Here is a 26,143-nt window from a genome sequence, read left to right on the forward strand (position 1 = left end):
ATATCATTTAATTTATGTAAAATGTCCTTAATAGTCAAATATATGGAGACAAAGTATACATTATTGGTTACCCAGGGCATGATGGAATGAAGAATTGGGGTGGTTACAGCTAAAAATTATACGATTTCTTCGTGATGTAATGAAAATATTTTAAAATTGATTGTGGTGATACTTCCACAATTCTGTGAATATATCAAAAACAATTAAATTGTATACTTTATTTTTTTTTGGTGATTGTTACACCTATATTTATTTTTTTTCCATAATATTTTATTGTCAAATTGTTTTCCATACAACACCCAGTGCTCTTCCCCTTAAGTGCCCTCCACCATCACCACCACCTGTCTTCCCCCCTCCCCCCTCCCCCCCAACCCTCAGTTCATTCTCAGCATTCAATAGTCTCTCAAGTTTTGCATCCCTCTGTCTCCCCAACTCTCTCTCCCTCCTCTGCTCCCCCTGGTTCTCACAATAAACTGCTTTTTGTAAAAGAAAAAACAATCTGATTACTAGGAGACAAGGAGACTAGAACTTGGGTTGAGATAACAAGTTAAAGGCACCAATGATGGGGGCACGCAGGTGATTCAGCTGGTTAAGTGTCCAACTCTTGATTTCAGCTTGGGTCACAATCTCGCAGTTCATGAGTTAAAGCCTTGCATTGGGTTCTGTACTGACAGTGTGGAGCCTGCTTGGGCTTCTTCCTTTCTCCCTCTCTCTGCCCCTTTCCCATTTGTGCACGCGCTCTCAAAATAAACAAACTTAAAAAAATAAATTAAGGCATCAACAATGGAATCTCATTCACACATGAAACCCATGTGACCCAGGACTTACCTTCTCTAGTCAACTACAGGATAGAGGTAGATTCCCTGCTCACACAGTTCAGATCCAGGACTATGTGATATACATGGACAACACAGGATTTTACCCCCTGAGTATGCAGGATCTGTGTCTTCCATAGTTTAGTGTGCACTTGGATGAAGATTGGCGAAGTGATTTTCTACAGATTGAGCCCACCTTTGACACTCTAGCTTGGTTACTTGCCAGATTTCTTCACAGAAACTCTGGTAGCTTTATATTTCTACTGGCCATTGATAATTTGCTAAGGATAATGACAGTGATTATTCACCTCTATTTCCATGCTTCCAGGAAGACTGAAATTCTTTCCCAGAAAAGACCCCACATCTGGGTGAACATGCAAAATGCCCCCAGTCCTGATATAACATTTGACAAACTATGAACCAGTCTTCTTCAGGGCTAAGGACCAGCCCCAGAATTACCCTGTCAGTGATGTGCAACAGTTTCTGCTATTAGAGGCATAAATAAATGAAATGAGGAACAGAAGTATTATCAAATGGGACATAGCTATAGCAAAGCAAGAGAGAAAGTGACTATCTAGATTGTCCCAATTCTCTTTTCCAGTGGTGTATCCTGAAAAAAAGAAAAAAAACAATTCTTCTGCACATTATTCTGTAGGAAATGAGGATGACTCATCTTTCATGAATTTTCACTTTAACTTAACATGTCTCACATCGTTTCTCCTCTCTAATTTCCTTTAAGGCACACAATATACATCTTTAAACAGTATTAAATTTTCCAAAGTCCCATACTTCTATTTCTACCACTTTATCTTTCTGTAGTAGTTCCAGGTCTTGGCTTCCTACCTAATCCCCGCCCCCAGCCAATTACATACAAATAACTTCCTATACTTATATCACTCAAATTTTGGGTAAAATGATTCAATTTAAGGAAGTACTTTGTATAGTTAGATGATGAAGGCAAACAACAGGGTTGGTCTTTTTTTTGTATTTGGAGACAGAAGTATTTTCTGAAAGTCACTGCCTGGTGACTTTACTGCAGAAAGTCACTATGAATTATCAAAAACTATATTTCCCCTATACTTACCTTTCTGTTATTCTCAAAGTATATTTGGTACCAATCTGCTACTCCATCTATCTCTAGATTTTTTTTTCTCAGAGCAGGCATAGTATGAAGATTCCAATCACAGCCATGGAGGAAGAGAGAACAGCATGAACTGGGAATGGCAATGTAAAATAATCAATCTCTATATAAAGATTAGACACTACTTGATATTATGGGCCCCAAGTGGCCAACTATCAATAAAGGGTCCAAGCTCTAAGACTCAGAAATACCCATCTCCTTGAGGAAATACCCAGTTTTGGACTGAGCTGGGTATTAGTTTCTTATAATCACACCCAAGGGACTAAAGAAGGCATAGTGAAACTGACTATCTAAATTTAAGATGTCTCCTTATTCAAATTTGTAGAGGAGTATACCCTAGACCTATTAGAAAGCTTTTATCTTTCTCCTAATTATAAATAAGCAGATACTTAGTACTAGCTTGACTGGAGTACTTACATACATGTTCTTCAGGGAGATGACAACATTGTTAGAAATATTTAGAAGATATGTAGGAAGATGACCAAATGTTGAATACTTTGAGTATTTATACCAAACAAAAATCATGGACCAGTACATTCTAGGGGATAAACAGCAGTGTTCAAAAAGTAGTAGACAGGGAGGTATTAGCACTCCTTATATTACTCTAGGTAGAGTTTAAAGTTATTTGAATGTAGTCTAGTAAAGAAAATTATGAGAAAAGAACATATCATATATGAAAGTCATGGGAGAAGACTCACAGATATAAAAAAAAATATGGCAATCTTTTAGGGGGTGCTGACACTCAGGAGGAAGAATTTAGACATAATCTGCAGTGAAATAATAAGAACCATTAGAAGAATCAGATGATCAAAAGGGAGACAATTTCTTCTTAAAGGAATCATTTTAAAGACCTCCCCTAAAAACGGGATACTAAATTTGCATGGGGGATAATAAAAATTTTAATTCTATTAACAAAAATAGATTTGATGTTCAGTTCACCCAGTAGGAATATTTCATACTCAAATGACATGATTTTTTATGGTCTCTAAGATAAAGACTGATAGAGACCAAGAGTGGACTCAACATGAATATGGGTCTGGGGAATAGAAAGGTCCCTAGAAATGTCACCTGCACAGAAACAACCACATGCTTCTCCAGCACCAGGCAGTGATGCCACTTGCAGCTTCTCGGCAATCTCAAAGGAGAACATGTTCTGGATCCCATCAAAAGTATTCCTATGGAAAGAAATACAACAAGAGGGAAGCTGAATAACATAGTTATCAAACAAAAAAAGTGAGAGTTCACAGTTGAACTCTGTTCATTACAGAGTTATAGTAGCTAGTTCAGATAAGATAAGAATTGAAACTACTAACAAGAACTAACATAAGAATGCTTAACTGTGTACCAGGCACTGCAAAGCATGTGTTCTATACCATTTAATAATCATGCCAACAACCTGCTGAGGTTATTATACCAATATTACAGATGAAGAAATTTATGTTCACTGATACACAACTAGGAAGTGTTAGAGTTGGCATTTAACCTAAGATATCGGACTCTTAGTTTATGCTCCTAAGTTGTCTCCAAATGCATAATAAATTATTGCTCAGGAGAAAATTGGATTATGACCCTTCCAGATTTCTCTTTTTCTTTGGCCTTGTTAGCCACCTCTACATACATATATCCTTCCAAATGAGTTTTTTGGCTACTACAATCTATTAAACATTTCATATTCTGGAAGACATTTTGATTTACTAAAAGGAACTTTTTTTAAAATGTTTATCTATTTATTTTTAATAGTTTATTGTCAAATTGGATTCCATATAATACCCAGTGCTGTTCCCCACAAGTGCCCTCCTCCATCACCACCACCTCTTTTCCCCCTCTCCCTCCCCCTTCAACCCTCGGTTCCATTTCAGTATTCAATAGTCTCTCATGTTTTGCATCCCTCTCTCTCCGCAACTCTCTTTCTCCCCTCCCCTCCCCATGGTTCTCCATTAGGTTTCTCCTGTTTCCCTGTTAGACCTATGAGTGCAAACATATGGTATCTGTCCTTCTCTGCCTGACTTATTTCGCTTAGCATGACACCCTCGAGGTCTGTCCACTTTGCTACAAATGGCCATATTTCATTCTTTCTCATTGCCATGTAGTACTCCATTGTGTATATAGACCACATCTTCCTGATCCACTCATCAGGTGATGGCCATTTAGGCTCCTTCCATGGTTTGGCTATTGTTGACAGAACTGCAGTTCTTTGGAGAAATGACTGATTCTTTAATAGCTAAGGCAGAGAATATATAAAATAGGCATCCTGTAGTGCAAGAAAGTAAGAAAGTCCTCAAGAAACAGAGCAATGGGGACATGCCTAATGTACATGAGAATCAATGTGAAAGAGCTTCCAATGGACAAACCTGAAACAATTTGAGAAACAAAATAAATAATTCTTCCTATAGAAGAATGCTAAATAATTTATGTAGCTTCTCACCCTCCAGGAAATGGAGCTTAATCTTCCCCAACCCTTCTTAACTGTGGTATGTATATAAAGTAAAAAATAAGTTTATAGAGAAGAAACCCAGTAAACACTACCTTGGCCAGCTGAACAAGGCTCTGACATGACAGGATAAGAATGGCATTTTACCAGGGCGCCTGGGTGACAGTCAGTTAAGTGTCCGGCTTCGGCTCAGGTCATGATCAGGTCATGGGTTCAAGCCCCATGTCAGGCTCTGTGCTTGCTGAAAGCTAGCACAGAGTTTGGAGCCTGCTTCAGATTCTGTATCTCCCTCTCTCTCTCTCTGGCCCTCCCCTGCTGTCACTGTCTCTCTCTGTCTCTCAAGAATAAATAAAAAACTTAAAAAAAATTTTTTTTTTAAAATGGCATTTTACGTATGTAGTCTTCCACCCAATACCCATAACCCAGTCTAATCATGAGAAAACCATAAGACAAATCCCAATTGAGGCACAGTCTACAAAATACTTGAGTGGTACTCCTCAATACTGTCAAGGTCATCAAAACAATAAAATTCTGTGAAACTGTGATAGTCAACAGGAGCCAAAGGATACACGACAACAATGTAATGTGGTATCCTAGACTGGGTCCTAGAACAGAAAAAGACATTAGGCTAAAAGTAAGGATATTTGAATAAAGTGCAGACTTTAGTTAACAAACCACACTGAAATACCACCTCATGCCGGTTAGAGTGGCTAAAATGAACAAATCAGGAGACTCTAGATGCTGGCGTGGGTGTGGAGAAACGGGCACCCTCCTACACAGTTGGTGGGAATGTAAACTGGTACAACCGCTCTGGAAAACAGTGTGGAGATTCCTCAAAAAAGTATCCATAGAACTCCCTTATGACTCAGCAATAGCACTGCTAGGGATTTACCCAAGGGATCCAGAAGTGCTGATGCATAGGGGCACTTGTACCCCAATGTTCATAGCAGCACTGTCAACAATAGCCAAAATATGGAAAGAGCCTAAATGTCCATCACCTGATGAATGGATCAAGGAGTGGTATATATATACACTGGAGTACTACATGGCAATGAGAAAGAATGAAATATGGCCACTTGTAGCAAAGGGGATGGACCTGGAGGGAGTTTTGCTAAGTGAAGTAAGTCAGGCAGAAAAGGACAGATACCATATGTTTGCACTCATAGGTCTAGCAGGAGAAAACTAACAGGGGACCATGGGAAAGTGAAAGGGGGGAAAAGAGTTGGGGAGAGGGAGTGAGGCAAATCATGAGAGACTTTTGAATGCTGAGAACAAACTGAGGGCTGAGGAGGGAGGCGGGAGGGGATGAGGCTGATTGTTGTGGAGGGGGCACTTGCAAAAAAGAGCACTGGGTGTTATATGAAAATCAACTTGGTAATACACTATTTAAAAAATAAAATAAAATACAAAGTTTATTTTTATTTTTTTTAAATATTTTAACATTTATTTACTTTTAAAAGACAGAGAGAGAGCAGGGGAGGGGCAGAGAGAAAGGGAGACACGGAATCTGAAGCAGGCTCCAGGCTCTGAGCTGTCAGCACAGAGCCTGACACGGGGCTCAAACTCACAAACTGCAAGATCATGACCTGGGCCAAAGTCACTGCTTAACCAACTGAGACACCCAGGCGCCCCCAAAGTTTATTTTTTAAAAAAAATCACAAAACCTGGAAAAAGAAATATAGTCAAATCCCAGCCTTTATTCTTATGAACTGTGTAACCTTATGCAAATCACTATCTGAGCTTTGGTATTCCTGTTCATAAAATAGATAAAATAATCTCTTTTAGGGACATCTAAAAGTTAGCAGACCAGGAAGCTCTGTCCAGACTCTCCATCTTCCACCCACACTGACATTTAAAAACAACTCAAAGAGAACAGAAGATGACAGATAGGAGGATCCTGAGCTCACCTTCCACAGACACACAAAGGCAATCACTTCATGTAACGTGATGCACTCTGAAAACCACCTGAACACTGGCAGAACAGATCCTCCAAAAGCTAATGACATTAAATGAAGGCCAAATCAAGAAGGATAGAAGGGGCAGAGGCATAGCCATGAACCAAATATTTGGCATGGTGACCCACAAGTAGAAGGGATATCAGAGGCATCGAGGTCCTCTTCCTTGAGGACTGAGGGAATCAAGACCTACTTTGCGCACCCCTGGACTGGGGAGCTACACCAAAAGGAAGAGTTCCCATTATGTCTCTCTTAGAAAAGCAGCAGGGCTCAAACCGGGAGATTTGAAAGTCAGCAGAGCTTGACTCACGGAGAGCCACAGGGCCAGAGGAAACCGAGACTTTGCTCTGAAAGGGCCAGCTTGCTGTATCACTCAGTCTGAGATTCACCACAGAAGCAGCAGTTTGAAAAACACCTGTGTTTTATGTGATGGAGATTTACTGACGAATTTTAGGTATGTGCTAGAGAGACTGGGATCTATTGGAACTTTCTCCAGGAATGGTAGTGCTGTGGGCACCATTCTTTCTGCCCTCCTTCAGTGTAGCTGGCCCAACGCTGGTAGACATCAGTTCTGATACTCACCATCTACCCTGCTAGCACTGCTTGCCCTGCCCTAGTGTTCCTCTACTGGTTCACCCCAGCAGGAGCCCCTCCAAAGCAACTACTGCTCCACTACACCTGGCTGGCAGCCCAGCCTGGGACAGGGGCCCCTACAAAGTGACTCCTTCACTGGAGAGTCATTCCTATCAACCACCATACCCACAGCCATTGTGGCCAAGTGAATTAGCCAGCTGTACCAAGGGACGCTTGTACCCAATAGCATGCCAACAGCATCTGTAACCCAGCTACAATGGGAACTAACTCCACCTACCGGCACACCAGCAGCAACTATAGATGGGACTCTAAACCAGCTGTGAAAGGAGCTAGCTCACCCACCAGAAAGCTGGCAGCAGTTACAGCTGAACCACGTAGGAAGCTGCACCAGGGTCCATCCCTGCCCACCAACATACTTGCAGCAGTCACACAAAGCGTTGCTGACAACAGGGCCAATGGTCAGCCATGTCCATAAGTGCATCAAAAGCAGTCACGGCCAAGCCACAACAGAAAGACCTATGAACCCACATTGGGGACACACCCATAGAGCGGTGGCTGGTTCTTTTGACCAGGGAGACTGCACTACTGGGCACCACAAGATGTCTTCTTCATAAGGCCACTACTTTCAAGACCAGAAAACACAGCTGAGCCAATGTTCTAAACAAAAGAATAAGACAAAACTTCAGAAAAAGAACTAAATGAAATGGAGATCAACAATCTGATAAGGACTTCAAAATAACAGTCAAAAGGATACTCATCAGACTTGAATGATAAACTAAATGATAACATCAACAAAGAAATTTTAAAAAATGTGAAAAAAACGAATCTGAGCCTAAGAATTAAGTAACTGAAGTGAAAAATACATAACAGAGAATCAACAGATTTTAAAATGCAGAAAAACAGGGCGCCTGAGTGACTCAGTCAGTTAAGCATCTGACTTTGGCTCATGTCATGAAAACATGGTTCATGAGTTCAAGCTTTGTGTTGGGTTCTGTGCTGAAAGCTCAGAGCCTAGAGCCTGTTTCAGATTCTGTGTTGCCCTCTCTCTCTGCCCTTCTGCTCGCACTCTGTTTCTCCCTCTCAAAAATAAAGCAACATTAAAAAAAATTTAAATGCATAAAAACAATCAAGAAATCTGGTAGACAGGGTAGTAGAAAGTACCCAAGCTGAAGAGCAAAAAGGAAAAAGATTTTTCTCTTTTTACTGAGGGTAGGTTGGGGAGCCTGGGTGGCTCAGTCAGTTAGGCATCTGACTCTTGATCTTACCTCAGGTCTTGATTTCAGTGTCATGTGTTTGAGCCGTGCATTGGGCTCCATGCTAGGTGTGGCGCCTACTTAAAAATAATAAAAATAAATTTTAATTTAAAAAATAAGGGTAGGTTAAGGGACTTCTGAGAAAATATCCAGCATACTAACATTCACTTTAGAGAGGTCCCAGAAGGAAAAGATAGAGAAAAGACAGCAGAAAACTTATCTGAAAAAATAATAGCTGAAATTTCCCTAAGCTGGGGAAGGAAAAAGACATCCAGGCCCAGCAAACTCAGAGAGCCCCCAAACAAGATGAACCACAGGTGGCTCAGTCGATTAAGCATCTGACTTCAGCTCATGCCATGTTCTCTTAAGCAGTCTTAAGAGAGAAAATTATCGCAATACAAGAATTACTTCAACAAATAAGAAAAATCTCCAATAATCTAACATACCTAAAGGAACAATAAAAAGAACCACAAAAAAGCTCAAAGTAGCATAAAAAAGGAAAAAATAAAGATCAGAGCAAAAAGAGAGTTGATCCTTCAACAAGGGTTTCAATTGAGCGGGGCCAGCTACACGCAGATTTTGTTTTATAAAGTACAGCACTGTAAATGTATGTTCTCTCCCTTATAATATTCTTAATAACATTTTTCTCTAGTTTACTTTATTATGAGAACAGAATACATACATATAAAATATGTGTTAATCAATGGTTTGTGTTCTCAGTAAGGCTTCCAGTCAACAGCAGGCTATTAGTTAAGTTATGCAGGAGTCAAAAACTGTGTGAAGAGTTTAAACTGTGCAGGGAGTTGGGGTCCCTAACTCTCATACTGTTCAAGGATCAACTATATATGAAATAGAGCCCCTAAAAACAATTAAAAATATCATGATCTGAGAGCTGGTTATTTGAAAAGATAAACAAAATTGATGAGCCTTTAGCCAGACTCATTAAGAAAAAGACACAGAAAACTCAAATAAAATCAGCAATTAAAGAGGTTACGACTGGGGCATCTGAGTGGCATAGTTGGTTAAGCATCTGACTTCGGCTCAGGTCATGATTTCGCAGTCTGTGAGTTCGAGCCCCGCATTCAACTTTGTGCTGACAGCTCAGAGCCTGGAGCTTGCTTCAAATTCTGTGTCTCCTTCTCTCTCCTCCTTACCCGCTTGTGTTCTGTCTGTCAAAAATAAAGAAGTGTTATAAACAACTTAAAAAAAAAAAGAAGTTACAACCATCAGCAGAGAAATACAAATGATTATAAGAGACTATGACAAAATATATATGCCAACAAACTGGACAACCACAAAAAAAATGATACATGCCTAGAAATATATACTCTTCCAAAATAGAATAATCTGAACAAACCAATTACTAGTAACAAAACTGAATCAGTAATTTAAAAAAAAATCTCAGCAAACAAAAGTCCAGGACCAGATGGCTTCAGAGGTGAATTCTACCAAACACTTATGGAAGAGTTAATACCCACCTTTTACAAACTCTTCCAAGAAAAAAGAAGAGGAAGGAATATTTTCAAATTCATTCCATAAGATCAGAACTGCCCTAATACCAAAACCAGACAAAGACACTACAAAAAAATTTACAGACCAGTACCTCTGATGGACAAAGATGCAAAAATCCTGAACAAATTGTTAGCAAACCAAATTCAACAATACATTAAAAGGTTCATTCACCATGATCAAACAAGATTTATCCTAGGGATGCCAGGATGGTTCAATATCTGCAAGCCATACAATGTGAAACTCCATATTAACAAAATAAAGGATAAAAATCATGTTTATCTTAACAAATGCCCAAAAAAAGCATAGCCATTTAGAATAAAAACTCTCAAAAAAGAGAATTGCGGGGGACCCCAGTCTAAGGGTCCCTGAGTAGGGAGTTGGTGTCGGCGAACTATCTATAGGAAAGAAGACAGACAACATGAATGGTGGTAAAGCCACACTTTACTAAGAAAGTCAGTGTTTTTTATGCCATAGGGATTACACATTTTTTTTCCTTTAATAATTACATAGTTTATGGTCCTTGAAAAAGTAAAAACATGCTCTGGGAAGTATCATTTTTTATCACAGAAGAGAGAACAGCCATGAGAACAGAAGTAAAAAAACAAGAATGAGGGAGTCTGTCTCTCAAAGACTCTTCTTTTCTTCAAGGCCCTTTAGCAGCTATGTCTGGGCAAGATGCTTATCATTCAAGGAGTTAATTTTAGACAGAGGATTGTGTTTGCCCCAACAGCAGGCAATGAGCTGGGAACAGAAATAATGTAAGGGAAAGCTGGTGTCACTAACTGACCCAAGTTGATTCAAAACTAAAGGTATATGCCTTTTTGCTTTTGCAAAGGAATGAGAGAATCGTTGACAGGTTAAACAGAAGCCACACGTGCAGCCCAGGAGGCCAAATGTTGTTTCATAGGCTTTCAACTTGTTCTGCAACTTCCCAAATAGTTCTCCTGCGCCCCGAGGCATAGCCATCAATGGTCACTATATAGACTCTCCTGTGCTCCGGAGGCAGTGCCGTCAAAGGTTGCTCTGCGGGAGGTTTTTTGGCCTACTGGGCCCCAACAGAGAATTTAGAGAAAACAAACTTCAACATGATAAAGATGTTATATGACAATCCCACAGATAACATCATAATCAATCATAAAAAGCTAAAAGCTTTTCCACTAAGATCAGGAAGAGGAGAAGGATGTCTACTCCCATCATTTTCACTGAATGTAGTACTGAAGTCCTAGACACAGCAATCAGACAAAAGAAATGGATAAAAGCCATCCAACTTGCTAAGGAAGAAGTAAAAACTGCCACTATGTACAGACTGCATGATACTATACATAGAAAACCCTCAAAATTCCACCAAAAAAGATATAATAAATGAATTCAGTAAAGTTTAAGGATACAAAAATAAAAGAAATCTGTTGTGTTTCCATATACTAATAAAATAGCAAAAAAATTAAGAAAACAATCCAATTTACAATTGTACCAATAAGGATAAAATACCCATGAATAAACTTAACCAAAGAAGTAAAAAACCTGTACTGTGAAAACTATAAAACACTGATGAAAGAAATATAAGACTACACAAAGAAATGGAAAGACATTCCATGCTCATGGATTGGGAGAATCCATGGAGCCTGCTTGAGATTCTCTCTCTCCCTCTCTCTCTCTGCTCCTACCCCACTCATGCACATGCACTCTCTCTCTTGCAAAATAAACAACAAGAAATAAACAAAAGTAAATAAACAAACATTTTTATTTAAAAAATATACAATTGGAGAAGACAGTCTCTTCAACAAATGGTGTTGAGAAAACTGGACAGCTACATGCAAAGGAATGAAACTGGACCACTTTCTAACACCATACACAAAAATATACTCAAAATGGACTAAAGACCTAAATGTGAGACTTGAAACCATAAAGACCTAGAGGAAAACATATGCAATAATATCTTTAACATCAGTCAAGGAAACATTTTTCTAGATTTGCCTCCTCAAGCAAGGGACCAAAAGTAAAATTAATCTATTGGGACTATACCAAAAGAAAAAGCTTTTGTACAGTGAAGGAAAACATCAACAAAACAAAAAGACAACCTACTGAATGGAAGAAGATATTTGCACATGATATATCTAATAAACAGCTAACATCTAAATTATATAATGAACTTCTACAACTCAACAACACAAAAACAAAGAATCCAATTAAAAACTTGGGCAGAGGATCTGAACAGACATTTTTCCAAAGAAGATATACAGACATCCAATAGACACGTGAAAAGATGCTCAACATCACTAATTATCAGGGAAACAGAAATCAAAACCACAATGAGATATCACCTCACACACCTGTCAGAACAGCTAAAATCAAAAACACAAAAAATAACAAGTTTTAGCAAGAATGTGGAAAAGAAGGAAGCCCTGTGTGTCATTGATGGGGATGGAAATTGGTGAAACCACTGTGTTAAATGGTATGACGTTTCCTCAAAAAATTAGAAATAGAATTACCATATGATCCAGTAATTCCACTACCAGATATTTACCCAAAGAAAATAAAAACATTAACTTGAAAAGATATATGCACCCCTACGTTTACTGGAGCATTATTTACAATAGCCTAGATATGAATGCAACCTAAGTGTCCCCATATAGATGACTGGATGAAGAAGATGTGGTGTGTGTGTGTGCATATATACATATATAGACATACACATACATACATACAATGGAATATTACTCAGCCATAAAAAATGAGATTTTACCATTTGCCACGATATTGATGGACCTAGGGAGTATAAGGCTAAGTGAAATAAATCAGAGAAAGACAAATGCCATATGATTTCACTGATATGTGTATTTTAAGACACAAAACAAATGAACCATCAAAGAGACCATCAAAAAACCAAACTCTTAAATACAAAACTGTTGCCAAAGGGGAGATGAGTGGGAGAAAGGGTGAAATAAAGAGGATCAAGAGCATACTTATCTGGGGGGTACAGGTGACTGAGTGGCTTAGTTGTTTACGTACCTGACTTCAGCTTAGGTCATGAACTCACAACTCATGAGTTCAAGCCCCGCTTCAGGCTCTGTGCTGACAACTCAGAACCTGGAGCCTGCTTTGGATTCTGTGTCTCCATCTCTCTTTGCCCTCCCCCAATTCATGCTCTGTCTCTCTTTCTCTTTCTAATGTGAATGAACACTAAAAAATATTTTGTTAAAAGAGAACACTAATCTTGGGTAGCTCAGTCAGTTAAACATCTGACTTAGGCTCAGGTCATGGTCTCATGGTTTGAGTTTGAGCCCCACATTGGGTTATGTGCTGACAGCTCAGAGCCTGGAACCTGCTTCAGATTATCTATCTCCCACTGAGGCGTGCTCTCTCTTTCAAAAACAAATATTTTTTCTAAGTTTTTTAAACATTTACTCATTTTTTATTTATTTTTTAAATAGTTTATTGTCAAATTGGTTTCCATACAACACCCAGTGCTCTTCCCCACAAGTGCCCTCCTCCATCACCACCACCTCTTTTCCTTCCTCCCCCTTCCCCTTCAACCCTCAGTTCGTTTTCAGTATTCAATAGTCTCTCAAGTTTTGCGTCCCTCTCTCTCATGAGAGAGAGAGTGCGAGCGGGGAAGGGGCAAAGAGAGAGGGAGACACAGAATCCAAAGCAGGCTCCGGGCTCTGAGCTGTCAGCACAGAGCCTGACGCGGGGATCGAACTCACAAGCGGTGAGATCATGATCTGAGCCAAAGTCGGATGCTTAACTGACTGAGCCACCCAGGTGCCCCCCCAAAAAACAAATATTTTTTAAGAAAGAGTAAACTTATCTTGATAGGAAGAATAATGTACATCACTGTTGAATCATTATACTGTATTGCTGAAACTCATAACACTGTATGTTAATTTTACTTCAATAAAATTACATGTAGACATTTTTAAAGAAGAGTAAACTTAACAGAGGAAGTGCCCTTAATGCTAAAAAACTACAGTGGTACCTGGGTGGCTCGGTCGGTTATGCATCTGATTTCAGCTCAGTTCAAGATCTCACAGTCTGTGAGTTTGAGCCCTGCATCCGGCTCTGTGCTGACAGCTCAGAGCCTGGAGCCTGCTTCCGATTCTGTGTCTCCCTCTCTCTCTGCCCCTGCTCCACTCACGATCGCTCGCTCGCTCTCTCTCTCAAAAACAAACATTTATTTTTTTAAAAAATGCTAAAATCTACAAAAGGATTCTGAAAGAAATTAAGGAATACATAAATAAACAGAAAGACATCTCATGTTATTGAGTTGGAAGATTCGATACTCTTCTGATGGTAACACCACTGAAAGTGACCTACAAATTCAGAGCACTCCCTAGTAAAATCCCAATGACATTTTCGCAGAGATAGAAAAATCCATCATAAAATTCATATGGAATCTTAAGGGATTCTGAAGAGCCACAATAATCTTGGAAAAGAACAAAGTTGGAGGTCTCACACTTCCGCATTTCAAAACTTACTACAAAACTACAATAATCCAAATAGTTTGGTACTGGCATAAAGACAGACATGAAGATCAATGAACAGAGAGTCCAGAGGCCAGAAATAAACTCACATTTATGTTTAAATGACTTTAACAAGGGTGCCAAGACAACTCAATGGGAAAAAAGCAGTCTTGCCAACAAATAGTGCTGAGACAAATGGGTATCCACATGCAAAAGGATTAAGATGAACCCTTATCTAAGCCACATACAAAAACGGGTGCCTGGGTGACTCAGCTGGTTAAGTGACCGACTTCAGCTCAGGTCATGATCTCATAGTTCATGGGTTCGAGCCCCCATCAGGCTCTGTGCTGACAGCTCAGGGCCTCGAGCCTGCTTCGGATGCTGTGTCTCCCTTTCTCTCTGCCCCTCCCCACTTACACTATGTCTTTGTCTCTCTCAAAAAAATCAACAAACATTAAAAAAAATTTAAACTATATACAAAAATTATCTCAAGTTAGATCAAAGACCTAAATGTAACAGCTACACCTATGAAACTTCTAAGTTTCTTCTAAGAAAACATAGGAAAAAAGTTTCATGACATTGGATTTGATAAAGAGGTATTAGATATGACACCATATGCATAGGCCACAAATAAAAAGATAAGTTAGACTCCATCAGAAGTAAAATCTTTTGTGCTTCAAAGGACACTATCAACAGAGAAAAGGCTACATACAAAGTGGGAAAAATTATTTGCAAATTGTATCTGACAAGGGATAAGTCGGCTTAAACGTGCTCAGGTAGCGAAGTGGGGCAAAATCCCAGGACTGACAAGCTGATCTGAGGATCCACTGGGTCACAAGAAGGATGGCTGGTACCAACGTGCTGCTTTGTTTCCAGGCATAGGAGCTGGGATTCCAGCTGAGGGCAGCAAGCCAGGGTGCCAGCTTTCTGCTCTGTTTTACCATAAACTCTGAACGGCTGCATGGTTCAAAACAGCTGCATAGCTGTGAAAACCACCCTACTTGCATGGCTGGCAAATGGCAAAAGTGCCCCAAGATCCTCCCCCAGAGGAACAGCACAGGTCCATGCCATGGAAGTCCCTAAAATTTGGTGATCTGAAACTCAGTCTCACGCCTGACACAAAAAAGCTTGGAACAGGTAGGGTGAACGCAGGGTTCTGATGGAACCCAGGAACACAAAAGGGGTGATTGGTTGCTCTTCTGTGAAGATTGCAGGATGTGAACTTCCAGCTCCAGGGCTAGAGGGAGGGGCGCCGCCACATTCATCCCAATCGCCAGCACTGAAAGTCCTCAGGGAGCGAAACAGCACCGGTGAGCTGGCCAGGAAGCATCCAGATTAGGGAAGTACCCAGATTAGGAAACACAATTTACACCAAGCCCCATGCCCCTGAGTCCTGCAGCTGCATCTCCACTAGGGCAGGTCCACCTGAGAATCAATGCAACAGGCCTCTCCCTTAGAAGGCTAGCACAGAAAATTCACTCGTGCCAAGTCTACCAATCATAGAGTGCTGCTAAGCATTAGCTCCAGAGGAAACAGGATCTAGTTTTCTTTTAACTTTTATTCTTCAATTTCTTAAATTATTATTTCATTTATTTCACTTCATATTTTTCATTTATATATATTTTATTTTTTAACTTTCATTTTATTTTATTCATTTGTTTATATTTGGCTCTAGATTCTCTTTACAAGCAGACTAAAAGACATGCAGGATATAGTGTTTTTGTTTGTTTGTTTTTATTCTTTCTTCTTTTCTTTTCTGGACAAAATGACAAGATGGAGAAATTCACTCCAAAAGAAAGAATAGGAAGTAAATCTCACAGCCAGGAATTTAATCAATACAAACATAAATAAGATGTCTGAACTAGAATTTAAACCAATGATTATAAGATAATAGCTGGGCTTGAAAAACACAGAAAAGAAACTAGAAAATCCCTTACTTCAAAGATAAAAGAAGTAAAATCTAGTCAGGCAAAGTTAAAAATGCTATAGCCAAGAAGCAAACCCAAATATGGGCCATAAAAATGAGGATGGACGAAGTAGAGGAGCAAATCGGTGACAGAGAAGATAAAAATGGAAAATAATTAAGCTAAAAAGAAGAGTGAAAGGAAATCATGGATCACAACAGTAGGATTACAGAACTCAGCGACTAAAATGTAATAACATTTATATCATAGGAGTCCCAGAAGATGAAGAGAAAGAAAAAGGGACATTTTTTAACAAATTATAGCAGAAAACTTCCCTAATCTGGGGAAGAACGGAAGCACAGAGAACTCCCATTAATTTCAACAAAAGCTGACCATTGCCAAGGCATATCATAGTCAAATTCACAAACTATAGACAAGGAAAGGATTCTGAAAGTAGCAAGGGAAAGTCCTTAACCTAAAAGTGTAGACAGATCAAGTTCACAGCAGATCTGTCCACAGAACCCTAACAGGCCAGAAAGGAATGGCAGGATATATTCAATATGCTGAATGTGGAAAATAGGCAGCCAAGAAGTCTTTCTCCAGAATGGCCATCATTCACAATAGAAAGAGAAATAATGAGTTTCTCAGAGAAACACAAACTAAGTTCATGACCACTAAACCAGCCATACATGAAATTTTAAGGGAGGACTCTTTGAGCGGGAAGAAAAAAGCCAAAAGCAACAAAGACTAGAGAGTACCAGGAAACATCACCAAAACCACCAACTCTATAGGCAAAACAATGGCACTAAATTCACATCTTTCAATAATGACTCTGAATGTAAATGGACTAAATGTTCCAAACAAAAGACACAGGGTATCAGAATGGATAAGAAAACAAGATTCATCTATATGCTGCCTACAAGACATTCATTTCAGACCTAAAGACATGTTTAGATTGAAAGTGAGGGGATGGAGAACAATCTAACATGCTAATGGACATAGAAAGAAAGTTGGAGTACCCATACTTGTATCAGATAAACTAGATTTTAAAAAATTTTTAATGTTTATTTATTTTTAGAGAGAGAGCAACAACAGAGCATGAGTGGGGAAGGCAAAGAGAGATAGGGAGAAAAGGATCTGAAGCAGGCTCCAGGCCCTGGGCTGTCAGCACAAAGCTCGCCATAGGGCTCCAACCCACGAACCACAATATCATGACTTAAGCTGAAGTTGGACACTTAACAGATGGAGCCAACCAGGTGCCCTGAGAAAACTAGATTTTAAAACAAACACTGTAACAAGAGATGACAGGCATGATATAATAATTAAGGGGTCTATCCATTAAGAAGATCTAACGATTGTGAATATTAATACCCCTAAGTTGGCACACGAAAATATATAAATCAATTAATAACAAACATAAACAAACTCTTTGATAATAATAATAGTAGAGGACTTTAGCACCCTACTTACAGCAATGGACCAATTAGCTAAGCAGAGTATCAACAAGGAAACAATGGCTTTGCATGATACACCAGACTGGATGGACTTAACAGATATATTCAGAACATTTCATCCTAAAGCAGCAGAATATACATTCTTCTCGAGTGCACACAGAGCATTCTCCAAAAGAGATCACATACTGAGTTACAAGTCAGCCCTCAACAAATACAAAAGGACCGAGATTATGTCATGTGTATTTTCAGACCACAATGCTATGAAACTTGAAGTAAACCACAAGAAAAAAATTGGAAAGCCCTTAAATACATAAGAGGTTAAAAAACACCCTACTAATGAATGAATAGGTTGGGTCGCCTAGGTGACTCAGTGGGTTAAGCATTTGACTTCAGCTCAGGTCATGATCTCACAGTTCCTGAGTTTGAGCCCTGCATCAGGCTCTCTGCTGTCAGAATAGAGCCTGCTTCAGATCCTCTGCCTCCCTCCCTCTCAGCCCCAATCCTGCCTGTGCGCTCTCGCTCTCGCTCTCTCTCTCTCTCTCAAAAATAAATAAACATTAAAAAAAAGAATAATCTTGTTAACCAGGAAATTAAATAAAAAATTAAATACATGGAAGCAAATGAAAACACCACAGTCCTAAACCTTTGAGATGCAGCAAAGGCAATCCTAAGAGGGAAGTATATTGCAATACAGGCCTATCTCAGGAAGCAAGACTGGTCTCAAATACACAACCTAACCTTACACCTAAAGGAACAAATAAAGCCTAAAGGCAGCAGAAGGGAAAAATACTAAAGAACAGAGCAGATATAAGTGATACAAAATCCAAAAGAACAGAATACATCAACGAAACTAAGAGCTAGGTTTTTGAAAGAATAAACAAAATTGATAAACCCCTAGTAAACCCCTAGTTAGACTTCTCAAAAAGAAAAGAGGACCCAAAGAAATACAATCACGAATGAAAAAGGTGAGGTCACAACCACCACCACAGAAATACAAACAATTATTAGAGAATACTATGAAAAATCATATGCCAACTGGGCAAACCCGAAGAAATGGAAATATTCCTCAAAGATTGCAAACTACCAAAACTGAAATAGGAAGAAACAGAAAATCGGAACAGACCCATAACCAACAAAGAATCTGAAACAGTAATCAAAAATCTCCCAACAAACAAAAGTCCTAGGCCTGATGGCTTCCCAGAGGAGTTCTAGCAGACATTTAAATGAAGAATTAATACCTATTCTTCTCAAACTGTTTCAAAAGACAGAAATGGAAGGAAAACGTCCAAACTTATTCTACAAAGCAGGCATTACCTTGACTCCAAAACCAGACAGAAATTCCACTAAAAAGAAGAGTTACAGGCCAATATCCCTGATGAACACAGATGTAAAATTTTCCAATAAAATATTAGCAAATCAAATTCAACTGTACATTAAAAGAATGACTTACCATGATCAAGTGGGATTTATTACTGGGCTATATACAGGGTTGGATCAATAGTTGCAAATCAATCAACATGATATAACACATTAATAAAAGGATAAGAAGCATATGATCCTGTCGATAAATGCAGAAAAAGAGCATTTGACAAAATACAGCATCCATTCTTGATTAAAACCTTCAACAAAGTAGGGATAGATGAAATATACCTCAACATCATAAAGGCCATATACGAAAGACACACAGCTCATATTGTTCTCAGTGGGGAAAACTGAGTGCCTTTCCCCTATGGTTAGGAACAAGCAAGGATGTCCACTCTCACCATTATTATTTAACACAGTACTGAAAGTCTTAGCCTCAGCAATCAGACAACAAAAAGAAATAAAAGGCATCCAAATTAGCAAGGAAGAATTCAAACTTCCACTATTTTCAGACGAAAATGCAGATCCTCTATGCAGAAAATTCAAAAGATCCCACCAAAACACTGCTAGAATTAATACATGAATTCAGCAAAGTCACAGAAATCTATTGCATTTCTATACACCAATAATGAAGCAGCAGAAAATGAAATCAAGGAATCAATCCCATTTGCAATTGCACCAAAAACAATTAGATACCTAGGAATAAACTTAACCCAAGAGGTAAAAGATTTGCACTCTGAAAACTATAGAAGACCTATGTAAGAAATTGAAGAGGATAGAAAGAAATGGAAAAGTGTTCCATGTTCATGGATTGGAACAACAAATTGTTAAAATATCAATACTACCCAAAGCAATCTACACATTTAGTGCAATCCCTATCAAAATACCACCAGCATTTCTCACAGAGCTAGAACAAACAAACCTAAAATTTGTATAGAACCACAAAATACCCCAAATAGCCAAAGCAATTCTGTAAAGGAAAAACTAAACTAGAGGCATCATGACTCCAGATTTCAAGCTCTATTACAAAGCTTTAGTCATGAAGACAATATAGTACTGGCACAAAAACAGACACATAGATCAATGGAACAGAATAGAAAATCCATAAATGGACCTACAACTATATGGTCAACTCATTTTCGACAAAGCAGGAAAGAATATCCAGTGGAAAAAAGACAGTCTCTTCCACAAATGGTTTTGGAAAAACTAGAGCGCAACATGTAGAAGAATGAAACTAAACCATTTTCTTATACCATACACAAAAATTAATTAAAATGGATGAAAGACCTACATGTGGGATAGAAAACCATCAAAATCCTAGAGGAGAACACAGGCAGCAACCTGTTTGACTTCAGCTGCAGCAACTCCCTACTTAGACACATCACGAGGAACAAGGTAAACAAAAGCAAATATGCACCATTAAGACTTCATCAAGATAAATAGCTTCTGCACAGCTCAGAAAACAATTAATAAAACGAAAAGACAACCTACAGAATGAGAGAAGATATTTGTAAATGACATACCTAAAAAAAGGGTTAGCATCTAAAATCTATGAAGAACTTATCAAAACACCCAAAAAGCAAATAACTATTAAGAAACAGGCAGGGGCGCTGGGGTGACTCAGTCGGTTATGTGTCTGACTCTTGATTTCCACTCAGGCTATGCTCTCATGGTCATGAGAACGAGCCCCATATCAGGCTCCATGATGACAGCATGGACCCTGCTTAAGATTCTCTCTCTTCCTCTCTCTGTGCCCTCCCGCCTCCACTTGCAGTCTCTTTCTCTCAAAATAAAAATAAAAAAAGAAAAGAAAAATGGGCAGAAGACATGAATAGACACTTTTCCAAAGAAGACGTCCAGATGGCTAACACATGAAATATGCTCAATATCACTCATCATCAGGGAAATACAAATCAAAACCACAATGAGCTACCACCTCACACCTGTCAGAATGGCTAAAATTAACAACCCAATAAACAACAGGTGTTGGCAAGGATGCAGAAAAAGGGGAACTGTCTTGCACTAATGGTAGGAATGCAAACTAGTGCAGCCACTCTCGAGAACATTATGGAGGTTCCTCAAAAAAAAAAAAAAAAATAGAACTACCCTACAATCCAGCAATTGAACTATTAGTATTTACCCAAAGGTTACATAAATACTAATTTTAGGGTATACATGCACACCAATGTTTATGGAAGCATTATCAACAAGAGCCAAAATATGAAGAGCCCAAATGTCCACTGACTGATAAATGGATAAAGATGTGGTGTATCTATACAATGGGATATTACTCAGCTATCAAAATAGAATAAATCTTGGGATTTACAATGACATGAATGAAGCTAGAATGTACTATGCGAAGTGAAGTCAATCAGAGAAAAACAAATATCATGATTTCACTCACATGTGGAATTTAAGAAACAAAACAAATGAACATATGGAAAGGGAGAAGGGAAGATGAGAGAGGGAAACAAGCTACAAAAGGCTCTTAATTATAGAGAACAAACTGAAAGTTGATGAAAAGAGGTGGATGAGGAATGGGCTAGACGGGTGATGGGTATTAAAGAGGGCACCTGTTAGGAGCACTGGCTGTTGTATGTGACAAATCACTTAAGTCTCCTCCTGAAACTAATATTGCACTATATTCTAACTAAACATTAAATTTTAAAAAAATAAGAAAAGGATTCAAATATACATTTCTCCAGAAAAGATATATAAGTGGCCAACAGCACTTGAAAAGATGTTCGGGGCGCCTGGATGGCTCAGTCGGTTAAGCGTCTGGCTTCAGCTCAGGTCATGATCTCAAGGTTTGTGGGTTTGAGCCCCGCGTTGGGCTCTGTGCTGACAGCTCAGAGCCTGGAGCCTGCTTCGGATTCTGTGTCTCCCTCTCTCTCTGACCCTCCCCTGCTCGCGCTGTCTCTCTCTCTGTCGTTCAAAAATAAAATAAAAAAACATTAAAAAAAAAGAAAAGATGTTCAACCTCACTCATCGCTAGGTAGGAGAAAATAGAAAATACACATACAGATCTCTGCACCTGATTCATAATTTAATTTAGAAGTGATAAAAACACAAGGAGTGTCTCTTATTCCAATATTTGGTTTTTGATGCCATCCCTGATACAGGGCTCCTATGTCCCTTGTAAATTCCTAAGTGGTAAGAACATTACGAGCACCTTTTGCCATAATGAGGCAACCTTGTGTGGCCTCCTGGATGGGGGCTGGTCACCAAATAACCAAGCTGTAAGTAGATGTTGGAATTGTCAGCCCCACCATGACCATCCCCCAGAGGGGGAAGTGAGGCTGGAAATGGAGTTAATGACTGACCTTGCCTAAGTGATGAAGCCTTCATAAAATTCCCAAAAGTAAGTAGGGAGTTTACAGAGCTTCCAGATAGGTGAACACATCCATATACCAATAGGGTCACACATCCCAACTCCACAAGGACAGAAGCTCCTGCACTCAGGACCTTCCCGGACTTCACCCTACATGTCTCTTCACATGGCTGTTCATCTGTCTCCTTTATCATATCCTTTAATAAACTAGTAAATATTAGCAACTGTTTTCCTGAGGTCTGTGAGCTGCTCTAGCAAATTAACTGAACCCAAGTATATAGCCCATTAGTGAGAAGCATGGGTGACACCTAAACTTGCAACTGACATCTGAAGGGAGGTGGGGCAGTCTTGTGGGATTGAGCCCTTAACCTGTGGGAATCTGACACTATTTCCAGTGTCAGAATTGAGTTAAATTATAGGACATCCAGTTAGTGTTGCAGAGAATTGCTTGCTGTAAGGAAAAACTCCCACACATTTGGCAACCAGAAATGTGAGAAGCAAAGTGTTCTGAGTGAAAATAAAGGAGACACGCATGAGAGGAGAACATGTTTTCCAAGATAGTAGCAGAATGCAAATCAAAACCACAATGGAATACCACTTCACACATATTAGTTGGCTATCACTCCAAAAAGAAATAAACAAATAAATATTGGTGAGGATGAAATGGAAACCCTTATACCTTGCTGATGGGAATGTAAAATGGTACAGCCTCTGTGGCAAATGATATGGTAGTTCCTCAAAAAACTTAAACATAGAATTACCACGTGATCTAGCAATTACACTTCTGGATATATACCCAAAAGAATTTAAAGCAGGAACTTAAACAAAATATGTATTTGTAGTCCTGTGTTCATAGCGACATTATTTATGATAGCCAAAATATGGAAGTGACCCAAGTGTCCATAAAAGGATGAATGAATAAACAAATTTTGGTACAGACAATGGAATATTATTCAGCCTTAAAATGGAAGGAAATTCTGGCACATGCTAAAACATGGATGAACTTTGAAGACACTATGCTAAGTAAAAATAAGCCAGTTACAAAAGGAAAAATAGTATTAAGATTCCACTTACACAAGGCACCCTAAAGTAGTCAAATTTATAGACACAAAAAGTAGCATGATGGCTGCCAGGGTCTGGTGGGAGGTGAGAATGGGGCTTTAACGTTTAGTGGTATAGACTTTCTGTTTAGGAAAATAAAGAAGTTATGGAGATGGATAATGATGATGGTTGCACAATGTGAATATACTTAATGTCACTGATTTGTACACTTAAAAATGGTTAAAATGGTAAATTTTGTTACATATACTTTGCCACGATAGCAAATATATAGAGCACACTAAAACAATCTTCCCGGTTTTGTGAGACTGAAGTACAATCTATGTAGAAAAGCTCTGTAACCTATATGGCACTTCACAAATACTAGCATTTTGTAATCATTATCACCCTGTTTACCCCAATCTGATTCCATTATCCACATGTTCTATCTAGGCATGCTCACTCAGCGGCACATTGTTGGAGATTAAGTGTGGTACAGTGATAGCCACCTTCGTTTTGCTAAACTCTGGATTCCACAGGTCAATGCAACAGTCTCCCAGAATTCTGGTTCTAAAACAGAACAAGCCCCCCCAAAAATATAAGTTTTATACAAGCTTGATTGGATTCTAAAGAAAAAACTCAGAGACTTCTTCCTCTTACCCAGCTTTCCCCAATGCTTGGTTGGGAAGCAGTCCTCATTCAGCAGCAAGAGGTCACTATGCCATTGCCCAAAACAAGGAAAATCTTCCTCCAATTCAGTTGACCGTCTAACTCCCTGGCTTGCTACCAAGCAATGTACATCATAAGGCAGCCCGTAAGCAGGTAAACAATCTCGAACCTTCTGGATTCTAGGAAACAAATAGAGGAAATGTAGTCATTGAGCATCAATTGAGAATAAAAGAAATTAGATGAAAGATGAAAATCCTAAAATCAAAAGACCACAATGATCAGCTTTGATAGACTGCACAATTCTCTACATTGTAGCTTCAGAGCTGAACCCTCAAGTACTGATAGAAAGTACAGGTATTGCTTTAGAACTTGTGTGATGATGCAGTAGTGCAAAACTTAGAAAAATGTTTCTTTCTGGAAAGCAAGCCAACTGGAACCTACACCCAGATACTGAGCAAGATGTGTGTCAGCATTTACATGCTCTCTGAGAGCCCCAAGTTTCCTTTGCAGGTGCTGCTCACTGAGAATTTCTCCTAACATGGGTAATGCTACAGTGCCATCTGAAATCTTTTTCATGCAATGTAATGTATACTCAGGAGTTGCTGCCTTTTCAGACAGTCCCTGGAGGACCAATGAAGGATTTTATTCCATGGCTCTTTGAGGAGCTTTAAATGTTTGTCAAACATGAAGCAGTACTTACTCCAACTTTGGAATTTTGACCTTCTATGGCCAAGTCTCTGTGCCCTCACGTTCTTGAATGTTTTTGCTTGCTTTACTTATACCTCATCCAAGATTCTTAGTATCATCCACAGGACTAAATATGAACTCAAGATTTTTTTGACAAAACTTTCTGCCAATGCCCACAAATCTTGACTGGAGTTGCCCAAATTCTTTGATTCTCCACCATGTACCCTTTCTCTTCTGTGCAATGCCCATAAATAACACTTATCCTATGTATAGTCCCATTTATGTAGAACTGCATCTTTCCTAGTTTGCCCCCCCCACCGCTTCATACTGCACCTATATTGCTGAAGTTCAATTATAACACCTATAACTGCATCAGACACTCTAGCTTCTGTCTTCATCTTGCTATAGCCTATTGGCTAAAGATATATGTCATTCTGGGAGTGTTGCAGTGAAGGAAAAAGACTCCAAGGGACAACAGGCACCACAGGCACTGAGGCTGCGGTCACCAGTATATGGCCTATAAATGAAACTCAAATATACAAAAGCAAAAGTTTAGGAAATATCTCTTGCACACAGCTCTTATATAACCAGTAGCGTAGGGCTGGTTAATGAAGTGAAAGAACCAAAAATCCATTCTCCACAAAAACTGATGACAGCACAAGCCCCTGGCTACAGGTGCCTCAACATATTCTTGGGTGGTCCATTGTTATGAGCCACTGACCCACCATCACCAGGTCAAATGCTCGAAGTTTGGTTCCAAAAATGGTAATAAATTGGAGCCATTCATATTCCCTCAGTTATACTGGGAGGCAATAGCTACAGCAGTTAAGCGTTCAGTCTCCGAGCCAAAGGGATCTGAGTTCAAATCATGCTTTAGCCCATTGCTGAGTACAGTCAATGATCTTTTCTTATAAGCCCACGCCCTCTGCCACCTTGCCCCCTCACCACCACCACGCACAGGGAGCCCAGGGGCTACACAAGAGCAGACAGGGATCGGTTCTCCCTTTACCTCTTCTTCCCTTTAGCTATGTTGCCGCCTTGAAGTTGAGTGCTCCTCGTTCTCTCATTCCCTAGACTGCCGCGACTCTCTTTCCTCATACTGCACACTCCAGCTTTTGCAAAACAGGAACGCCGCTGGGGCGGGACCAAGCACTTCCTTTCCCCAATAGGGCGGATCTAAAATAAAAGTGCCAAGGTTGTTACCAAATGACTTCCCCGTTACCATAGTAAAGCGGCTGCCGCCATCTTTATTGTGGTCGATGATTCCTCATGTCGGTGCAAGAAAATACGAATAATAAGGAACTCTACAGAATAAAAGCCTTCCTTCAAGTTAATCTGGCCGGCACAAACCTAGGTTGGAACGGAGTTAGCCTCAGGCAACAGCCCAGCCGGGAGGGGTTAGTGCTCTCGTGGACAGAGCGCTGCTGCTGACGGAATGACGCCAGGGGAGGAGCCATGTGTGTGCCCGGCCCAGTTGCTTCCGGTTTGCCGCGCAGTACAGAAGCGTGTTTAGCGCAGATCTCACACGCCTTACGGA

The 26,143-nt window shown here is 39.5% G+C and overlaps 1 protein-coding gene and 1 long non-coding RNA gene across 2 annotated transcripts; both read right to left on the bottom strand.

The window, feature by feature from the left end:
• Nucleotides 1-700: 700 nt before the first annotated feature.
• On the bottom strand, nt 701-8,243 carry LOC115284328. Its single transcript, XR_003905156.1, has 4 exons — nt 8,202-8,243; nt 3,025-3,131; nt 1,900-2,029; nt 701-1,425 (listed from the first exon to the last, which is right to left on the bottom strand). It is a non-coding gene; the product is annotated as an uncharacterized LOC115284328 (long non-coding RNA).
• A 3-nt stretch (nt 8,244-8,246) lies between these two features.
• Nucleotides 8,247-26,046, bottom strand: LOC115283442 (tRNA wybutosine-synthesizing protein 2 homolog; the record flags this gene model as incomplete). The annotated part of the gene is made up of 5 exons (XM_029929672.1): nt 25,957-26,046; nt 25,616-25,782; nt 23,911-24,098; nt 9,344-9,358; nt 8,247-8,269 (listed from the first exon to the last, which is right to left on the bottom strand). Coding segments are annotated over exons 2-5 (315 nt in total), but the record flags the coding sequence as incomplete, so codon positions are not given.
• Nucleotides 26,047-26,143: the final 97 nt, after the last annotated feature.

The sequence above is a fragment of the Suricata suricatta genome, chromosome X, assembly GCF_006229205.1.
Source record: "Suricata suricatta isolate VVHF042 chromosome X, meerkat_22Aug2017_6uvM2_HiC, whole genome shotgun sequence".
NCBI classification, from domain to species: domain Eukaryota; kingdom Metazoa; phylum Chordata; class Mammalia; order Carnivora; family Herpestidae; genus Suricata; species Suricata suricatta.